This window comes from Toxorhynchites rutilus, chromosome 1 (assembly GCF_029784135.1).
Source record: "Toxorhynchites rutilus septentrionalis strain SRP chromosome 1, ASM2978413v1, whole genome shotgun sequence".
In the NCBI taxonomy this organism is placed as follows: domain Eukaryota; kingdom Metazoa; phylum Arthropoda; class Insecta; order Diptera; family Culicidae; genus Toxorhynchites; species Toxorhynchites rutilus.
Window position 1 is genome coordinate 45,835,436 of NC_073744.1, and position 10,568 is coordinate 45,846,003.

The 10,568-nt window shown below is 38.8% G+C and overlaps 1 protein-coding gene across 1 annotated transcript; it reads left to right on the plus strand.

Moving 5' to 3' along the window:
• Positions 1–7,283: 7,283 nt before the first annotated feature.
• LOC129780558 (tigger transposable element-derived protein 2-like) lies at positions 7,284–8,291 on the plus strand. Its single transcript, XM_055788943.1, has one exon. It carries the CDS (start codon positions 7,284–7,286, stop codon positions 8,289–8,291), a length of 1,008 nt encoding a protein of 335 aa, XP_055644918.1.
• Positions 8,292–10,568: the final 2,277 nt, after the last annotated feature.

Consider the following 10,568-nt stretch of genomic DNA (forward strand, 5'->3'; position numbering starts at 1 on the left):
CGTACTCCGAGCCAATGTCACCTTACGCTTACACCTTTCATTTTGAGCCTCTCATCTGATTTATAGTTCATGGATTCGCCTCTAATTCGACATCTAGTTAATTGTACAGACCAGCAATCCGATACAAATAATTGGATATTGTTTCCTCTAATAGTACATTTTTGAAAACATTTCTTTGTATGTTTCTACAACACGATCAATTTTTTTCTCGATTATATCACGCTCAAAAATGTTTTTCGCGTGGTATAATGAAAACGTATTTCTCAAATGGAAACGTGAAAAAAAATCTGTGTTTTATCTTCGATATGTATGATTTGAGCACTTTTTTAACTGCAAAAAATATTGAAAAACATTTATAACAATGTTTATCACATGAGCTGCAATACAACATAAAGGGTGTGTCACATCAAATTGCATCACGGAAAAAACGCTGTAGAAATTTAATTTTTAGGAATTATATCTTCAGATTTCGCTTATAATCAGATAAGAGTGTATAGATCACGTTGGCCATGCTTCACTGTCAATTTTTCGTAAATTTGGAAAAATGTCGTCGAACGAAAAAGAGCGTCGTGAATTAATCCTGTGCACTCATTTCGAGAATCCGGAGTTGTCACATCGGGACATCGGTAAGATGCTGGGAATCGTCCTATCCACGGTCAGCAGAGTACTAAAACGATACTTCGAGAACCTAACCATCGACCGGAAGGTGAATAACGGCAAAAATGGATGCTCCGTCAGTGAAAAAGATCACAAGCGCGTAGTTAAGCAGTTTAGACGTGATCCGAGAAGTTCGGTCCGGGATGTCGCCAATAAGCTGAATTTGTCAAGTTCATTCGTCCAGCGGACCAAGCAGCGGGAGGGCCTGCGTACATACAAGGTTCAGAAGGCTCCTAACCGCGACAAAAGGCAAAACATGGAGGGGAAGACGCGAACCCGGAAGCTGTACACCGAAATGCTGACGAAGCCGCATTGTCTGGTAATGGACGACGAAACCTACGTCAAAGCAGACTTTCGTCAGCTGCCGGGCCTGTTGTTCTTCTCCGCAGAGGACAAATTCAGCGTTCCGGAGGAGATTCGCAAGCAGAAACTATCCAAGTTTACCAAAAAGTACATGGTGTGGCAAGCGATCTGCTCTTGCGGAAAGCGGAGCGCCCCCTTCGTGATGACCGGCACGGTAAACGGGCAGGTTTACCTTAAGGAGTGCCTACAGAAGCGCTTACTACCACTATTGAAGCAGCACGAGGGCTCGACCATCTTCTGGCCGGATCTCGCTTCGTGCCACTATTCAAAGGACGTGTTGGAGTGGTACGAAGCCAACGGGGTCACCTTCGTGCCAAAGGAAATGAACCCGCCCAACGCGCCGGAGCTTCGCCCAATAGAGAAATATTGGGCGATTATGAAGTAGGCCCTCCGGAAGAACCCAAAAGTTGTCAAATCCGAGGCGGACTTCAAGAGAAAATGGATTTCTGTTCAAAAAAAAAAGATGGGTGGGTAATGTCGGGGACATAACCGGAGTGACGTAGGACTATACAAAGGGGACAGCTTTTGTCAAATATATATTTTTTATATATTGTTTTATTTTCTTCTCCTACTTGAATACCTACCTATCTAACTGAAAAATGGATTAGTTTACTGTTTACTCTTTATGAACATGTTGATGGTTCTGAAAAGAACCTTTGGTGTTGTGTTTTTGTTATCACTCGATATCCCCATCTTGTTCGGTTAAACCTTCCTGTTTAGCTATTGCGTTTGCCACTCGCCACAGCTTTCACAGTTGGAAAATTTCTTCCCATCCAGCTTGTGACATGTTGTTCAGTAAATTACATTCAATGCGACGTGCCAGAGAAACACTCAGTGTCGCATTCGAGGCGATTTTAACCTGTAATTTAACATTTGCGATGACAGTGGTACAGTGTCGACTTTCAATGTGGGTCATAATTTGGACCCCGAACTCTATGTTTACAAAAATGTCGCATTACAGATCCACCCAATTAGCTAAATGTCGAGCTAAATATAAATTACTGTACTTTCAATCTAGAAGCAATTTAAGAATTGGTGAAAATTGAATAATCGGGAAAGTCCCCAACCATCAATAAGCTTAGCACAACTGCCAAATTCTCATACTCATAATATCCTGGCAAACAAATTATGAAAAAATCAATTTGTGTTTTATTATTATTTTGGATATTGTTTTAGAAAGCATTGAACTGTATTTCCTAAACTCTTTTTTGGAAGGTTTAATGGCCCTGAAAAGCGCCTTGTTTTATGGAATGGTTCCAATTTAGAAAAGTTAGTACTCGTGGTTTTGAAATAAAACCATTTCGAACGCCCTCGATGCCGCCTCGTTCTGGATATGCCACCAAAGCAGTTTGTATAAAGAACAAACTTTTTTCTTCTGCTACCTGATGCCGTTTTGCGATTGCGTTTGCCACTCGCCACTCGCTGCAACTGCCTGTTGTCTTGATGTCCACCGAACCGAATGTGTTCTGTTCCGAATGCGGGTTTTCTTATCGTCACGAGCAGCTTTGCCAGCTAACTCGATCACTTCGGCGGCCGAAACTATATAACGCCGGCTAGGTGGACTGGTACACTGGTACTAACGCGCTTGGCCTAGCTACCCTTGCGGGGAACTCCAGATCAACACGATTCGAGCGGGATTTTGCCTTTCCCTTCACTTTTCCTCCTTTACCATGTCCAGACATGGTTGCTTGGGTTGGTTTGTTGATGTGTTGTGATGCGAACCGATGTGGTGTACGGTTTGGATGAGAATGATCGTTACGGAAGGAAGGAAGGTATTGTATTATAGACACTTTAAACTTTTGCAGTTCATTCGTCTCTAGCCTTGAGAAAGGCCCTTTGAAAATTCTACTCTACTCTACTCCAGCGCTACCACCTCCGCCCTCTTGCCTTGAGAAAGGCACTCGATCCCTCGCCGTCCAGCTCGTCCAGCAACGATGTTGTCCAGTCGGTGTCCACACAAAGAATGATCGTTACGGCAGCGGAGCGGGGATTTTTAAGCTGACTGGCTAGCTCGAGAATTACGCATGTGTGAGACTGCGACCAATGTTTCCCTCATTTTTTTTTCTTTTTCCTTTCCAATCGTGCTTCATTCTATTTCGCTGCTGCTCTGGTTGCCCGTTTTGGTCGGTACGATTTGAGGAGCACAAAATGGACCAATCAAAAATGGGCACATAGTGCATTTGGACAATGCTTGATATTTCACAATTATTCAATTATTTATCTCAAGAAAAATGAAATGTTATACGTTATGATAGATGCGTAGATATATTTCCTATCAATTGATGCAAAAACCTTTGCGATCTATTGAGAAATGCTCGAGTTATAAGCGTTCCAAATCTTGCATTTTTTCCTACTTGTTCAGTGCCTAGATTTCCATTTCACCCCCTATATCTTCCGGTTAGACGTAGTCCTACGTCAAAAACTACAACCTGACGTTGTACAGAACCTTATGGACGGGGTAAAGAGGAAGGTGCGAGCATACGGGCTTGGGCTCGAAGTATGAATAAAAAGAAAATGCCAAAAGTTGTTTAATAGTTTTTATTTTACTGTCTAAAATTTTCAAAAGGATCGGTCTACTGGGCGAATTTCTACAGCGTTTTTTCCGTGATGCAATTTGATGTGACAAAGTTTTCTCTCATAGCAATTTCTCGTATATTTCTTAAAAACGCTCGTATACTACTCGCGTTGACGGAATTGAACTTCGCTAACTAGTTCAGGGGGCGCCAAAGATAATAATTGATTTTCAAGCATTATGAACACGTCAAAATAGTTATTAAGGTTTACTATATTTCATAAAAACGTGACCTGTTTTCTGATTTGGCACCCTTAATGAAAGACGTAGTTACTTAGTAGTTACGTATACTTTTTTTTTGCAGGTGGTGAAAGAATCTCATAAGAAACTTGTTTTTGAAGACAACTTTATATTATGATGAAAAGTTTCAGTAAAAATTTCGGAAATGTATAGACAAATGGTTGAATAAGGGTCAAGAATACGTGTTTCAAGTAATTAAACAACATTATGGGTAAATTTTCATTAAAATTTTAACATTTGAAAACTGGCTTCGTATCTTCTAATCTGATAGAGATCACAGTATCGAGTTTGGGACCCAAATTATGGCCTCTAATTGAAAGTCGTCACCAGACGTCGACACGGTACCACTGTCATTGCGATTAAAAGTGATTTGTTCTTATAACTCGAATTATTTACTGTCATTCTGTGTGAATTGTCTTCTGCTGATGTTATACGATCACATATTTCAGAGTTATTATTTCCAGTTGACATCTGTATGCATTCACTTACTTCTTCATCTTCCCAAAAATCAATATCTTCAATTGTAATAGCCTATTCTCTATACTGAAAACATGTGACACTGTGACACATTTTTTCTTCTTCGAGTTCCCGTACAACTATTCGCATCTCAGGAGCAGGAATCATAAACAAGATTGACATGGAATCATAAACATGGTACCAAGACTCGAATAGTAAAAAAAAAACTCAAAATAATACTAAAAATAATCTTTTAACGCTTTATGGTGCATTGTTCAGTGTTTCTGAATTCAACATGTTAGTAGATTTTAATTTTTATCGGTAGATTAGTTTTATATTTCGAATTATCTCCTGGTCCATTGGTTGAGCAATATATGCTGCATTCGGCATTTGTAGAAAAAGCTCATATTAATTAAATATCAGAGCGAAAATTTAAACTCCTCAATGGTGCGATTATTCGATCTTCCAATTATTATCAATGGCAGTTTAAGAGTATCAGCAAAATACGAACACGATATGAATGTTTCAGATTCAGTTTTGTCAGTAATGATTTCTGCAACACTTTTTTTCTCCGAATGAGGTAATGAAATGTTTTAATATATTAAAAGGTAAACTAGATTCGTCGCGATTACCGAGATTATATACCTGGTTGAAACTATCTATTACCCGATAATCGATTGAACACTTTCCGCTACGAACAATATTTGAAGCTTACGAATGCCAAAACTCTTTTCAAAATTAAGACACTACTATACTTGAACGACGCATGAGCTCCAAAATTACGTAATTACGTACGAATTTCATAGTTTTTATCGCAAGTGAATCATTTTTACTTTCTTTAAAATGTTATCTGTGATGTCCCACTTTCAGGGGCTCTGGTCACGTAAGCCACGATACGATACGTCGGATACGATAAAAAACTAATCAAAGCTCACATTTGTTTTATACATACCACCGATTCGATTCACGTCCCGGAGGATTTTTTATCCCACCTATTTGTCGTTCCAAAGGAATAAATACAAACTTTAATTCACAAAAGCTGTTACAAAAATGTATCACCGGCTACCTTCAAATGGAACATCAACAACTGACGAAACGAAATACTGTACTACTGATTCTTACACGGATCAAACTTGAGAAACGGCACAGGCCGTACATTTCATTCCAAACAATCAAAGAGGAAGTTGCTCAGAATCATCCATAGTTGTTGATTCTGAGCTTGTGAAATTAGTACGAAAGGCTTCTCAAAATGAAAAAAAAAAAACTTTTCGTAAGCTCATCACTGGAGGCGGTATTAATACTTAAAAATCATTCAATAATTCAACGACGAATTGAAATTTTCATATTATTTCTTTTGTTTCGAAAAACGTGATATAAACGAAATATTTTCAGTGATGAAATCGAGAGTGATATAAACGAGATGTGATAAAAACGCCCAGTGATATAATCGAGACGTCACTGTAAGTGAATTTAATTAAGAATTTTAGAACATTTTAGAATTTGAAAACTTCAATGTTTGTATTTTTAAAAATGTTTTTGTATATATGTTTTTAAAATTCTTAATTTTACCCAAAAAACATAATAAACATGAATATTTCCATCAACCAAATTGAAGCTCTCTAACCGCTCTACAATTTGTTCTTTGACACCTAACTTCTATCTTTTTTTAATTTCGCCGCAATATCGTTTTCAACAATTTCTGGTGAGTTTTCAACTAAAATCTACACTCTGTCCAACTTCTATAAGACCAGGGTATGATCTTGCTGCTTTGTGTCATTGTGAACAAACAATGTTTCAATTTATATTCTAGTGTGTAGGTATTGGTGTCTACCATACACTGCATGATTTTCATATGTGTGTGTGTGCAAGCGCTGAGCGTGAACGAATGTTTTCTTATTTCAACTGTCAAGTTTCTATGAGACCAGTTACATTTTCCGTTGTTTTAGTTGTTTTGATCAATTAAATCTGGCAAATGCCGAAGGGAAAACGCCTCACGGAGAGAAAAGAAAGACAAATCGAAGCATTTCATAAGAAAATGTTGGTATCAGAGAAATTTCTCGTCGAATTGGACGATCCCATCAAGTAGTGCTCAATTATTTGACGAATCCTCAAGGATACGGTAAGAAGGAGAAAGCTCCACGTAAATCGAAGTTCTCTGACCGGGATAAGCGAGAAATAGCTAGAGCAGGTTCGAATACCTCGAAATCGCATGTACAAATAAAGAAATATTTCAACTACTCAACTGCTCGGGTGAAAATTGGCAAATTTTGATAAAAAATCCTCACATACGAGGGCTTAAAAGGTTAAAACTCCCCATTTTACACCATCACACATCGGAAGATGTCTGAGTTTTGCCAAAGCGCACATGAACCGACAGTGGGACATGGTATGTTGTGACAATGAATTTTTCCAAAAGAATACATTTTGCTATATACCATAACGAAAAGTTCTTCAATGTATAGGTTATCTTCACTGATGAAAAAAAGTTCAATTCGGATGGTCCTCATGGTTTCAACGGGTACTGACGGAGAAACAGTATTTTTCAACCAGGAATTTTGGTGGAGACTCGTGCATGGTTTGGGCGGGATTCTGTTCAACCGCAAAGCCCAAAATAGCTTTCACATCATTCAAGGATTACACACATGTTCTGGAATCCTCTCTTTTACCGTTTTTGCGTGGATATCGTTACAAAAACTCACATTCCAGCAAAACAATGCTACTACAGTCGAATTTCACTCGTTGCACTAAGCTCTTAGCCCAATTTGTGAAAGACTTTCACTCGTTGGGCTGAACTGTCAAAGTCGAAAATCGATCGAGGGTCACACCGATTGTTTGTTGTTATGGGAAACGCAGAAAAGTTTTCACACCACTGACGTTTATTTCATTCGTGGTTGAGTTTCGTTCTAGGTTGGATTAATTGGTAAGTTCTTAATGAAGTTTGATATTAAAATTAGCGTAGATTTAATATACGTTCATTTCGATCGCCAGGCTCAAAATGGATGGTTTGCAAGGATCCAGTACGAACGTTAACCGGAAACGGAGGAGCAATTTCCTGACGCTGGTGGAGAAGGTTCGCATAATTGAAGATTTTGAAGCAGGATGTGGTACGCATGACTTTCTTGGGAAGAAGTACGGCGTAGGATCTTCTACGGTCACGAGAATAATCCAAAAGAAAGAAGCAATTCGTGAGGCGGTGGACAAGTTCAAGGAATATGGTGTAAATAATCGAAGAACATTGAAAGAGCAGACGTTCCCTTTGCTGGAAGAAGCTCTTTACATCTGGATTTTACAGCAGCGGCAGTCCAACATTTTGTTGACAGTGGATATTCTTAAAGCAAAGGCGGAGCTGCTGTTTAAGATGTTCCAGGACCGGGGGCTCTATGCGGTGCACGGTTTTTCTGCTTCGGATGGCTGGATGCATCGTTTTAAGCAGCGGTTTGGATTGCGCGTGAAAGCCGTAACAGGAGAAAAGGCATCGGTAAACGTTGAAGCGTACCTAAATTTCAAGAAGGTTCTACAGAAGAAGATTCAGGAAATGCAGCTATCACTATCCCAAGTCTTTAATGCAGATGAATCTGCCTTGTTCATCAAGCTCCTAGCCACACGCTCTGTCGTTACCTGTGATGAGACCGTGGCAAGCGGACGGAAGCAAAACAAGACAAGGTATACGTTTATGCCTTGCTCCAACATAGATGGTTCCCTAAAGCTTCCGTTGTATTTCATTTGCACTGCTGCAAAACCACGAGGAATCAACATCGAAGAACTTCCCGTTTCATATAATCATTCCAAAAAGGCTTGGATGACCAGACTGTTGTTCCGTCAATGGTTCCACGAAGAGTTTGTCCCCGCTGTTCGAAAATTTTCGGCCGAGAGAGGATTGGAGCCAAAGGCATTGCTGGTTCTTGATAATTGCACCAGTCATTATGACGTTGACGAATCTCTACAGAGTGACGATGCACTGATTCAAGTGATCTACCTCCCACCAAATGTAACTGCTGAATGACAGCCGATGGACCAATCGGTCATCAATGCAATCAAGCGAAAGTATAAAAGAAAACTGATGCTTGCATTAATTCTGGAAAACGAACACTTAAGGTAAATTTCCAAATATTAAACATTAAATTTTTGTAATTAATTCCAAATATAAACACAAAACTATGCGCACGATAGTTTTTCGTCTGTGCTTTTTCAAAATTTAAATTCAAATTCTAATTGAGGTTTTATTTATGTACTTTCCTCTTTAGTTTCGAAGAACGATTGAAGAAGATTAATCTTCAACAGTGTATTTCGTGGTTGGCAACCTCTTGGGAGGAGATATCTGACAAAACTATACGTAATTCGTGGAAGAAATTGATCGATGGTTTGCCGGAGGATGCTGTTAATGTAGACTCGAAAGCGGCCGATGATGACTTCAAAGCGCTTGTGTCCAGGATTGACAGTTTGGCAGGAACAATAACATCTGAGCAAGATATTGATCTGTGGATCAAAGATCAGGTGTATGATGGTGATCATAATCCAGATTGGGTAACCAGTGAAGTGTTCTCTGATGACGAGATTTTGTCATCAGTTCTCAAGAAAGATCAACCTGAAATGCAAGAAGAATGGTTGGTAGACACAGAAGATGGAAGTAATTCGTTTGATACTTCCATTACTAGTACCGGAGATCCTGATTTTGGCGATGCAATCAAGTCAATTGATTGCCTAGTTCGCTATATGAAGCATGATGTTGCAGAAGTATGCCGTTTGAACGCGCTACGTTCGAAAATCACTGAAGTTGAATGGCTAAAACGAGCATGTTGAAGAACTCTACCATTTTGTTGACAATGAATTTACGTGGTTTGTTTAATTTTGTTTGAAACGTTTAAAATAAATATTGTTTTTGTTGAATAATATTCGATTTTATTTATTTCAATGATTCATTTAAAATTTATTTTAAACCTAAAAACACCATCCACGAGCCCCTCGAAAAAATTTTACGTTGTCAGAATTGACGTTTGTCTTCGATTTAGTTGGGCTATAGCCCAACGAACGGGAGCCCAACTAAATCGAAGCCCAACTAAAGATAGCCCAACGAGTGAAATTCAACTGTATTCATACCAGCAAGTAAACTAAGCAATGGATTAAGGACCAAAAACTTTATTTGGGCTGGCCGGCTCGCTCTCCAGACATGAATCCTGTTGAAAATCTTAGGGGGATCCTTGTACGCAGAATCTACACTGAGGGAAAACGGTACACCACGATTGAAGAACTCAAGGTCGAAATTTCGGAAAAATGGAAAAATATCGAGAAATCCGTTCAGCAGAATTTGGTAAATATTATTCCAACACGAATTTTCAACGCTATTAGTCGAAATGGCAAGGTTAGCAATGTAAATCATGTAAATCAGCCGATCGTTTTGAATTCTTCATTGTTAATACTTATGAATTCTGAAGTGGTCTTATAGAAACTGGACAGGTGAAATTATCATTTTAAAGCACAATAAATAAACGAACAACTCTTTTGAACGAAATAGAAGTTAAATATACTTTATTCTAAGCATTCAACAATGTATGAATGTATCTTGTTGAAATTCTAACTGTTTGTGCTGCAAAGAAATAGAATCAGGGTGGACTTATAGAAATTGGACAGAGTGTACCAAAATCACGATTTCACTTCACTGTACTCGTAATAGCCAATTTACTTTCACTTTATCACTGACCGATTTCATTTTCTCTTGAAATAAGCCATATTTGAAATATAAAAAAAAATTTTTTTTCGAACTGTATATAATCGAGTCTAAAATTGTATATAATCGATTCATATATAATCGAGTCTGTATATAATCGAGTATGACCTGTATTTTGTTATACTATTTCCATACATTATATTTCAAGAGAAACTTTGTGTGTTATTTCGACCATCACTGTTCGGCGTAAGTAAACACGAGACCTGTTGCTTCATTCAGTAAGCATGTTCATCTTTATTTCGTATGTTTCGACATGTACATGTATGCGTGTGTAATGTGAGATGGCGAAGGACTGAGTCCCCCTTTTTCCCTAAGCATATCACCCTACGATAATTCGCCCGACTGCGTCCTTTAATTTTCAAAACAATCTTACCGGTATCGCAACATAACAGCCATGTGCGCTCACTTTCTCTCACTCACCATAGCGCAGCATAACAGTGCTGAGATTCTGAGAATTGCTACATGAGCGTGAGCATCCAGAGCGTGATGAGAGCATTTACCAAGTGAATACATAAGTAAATTTGCCGCGCGATAGCTCACGGCAAAACAGTCGCA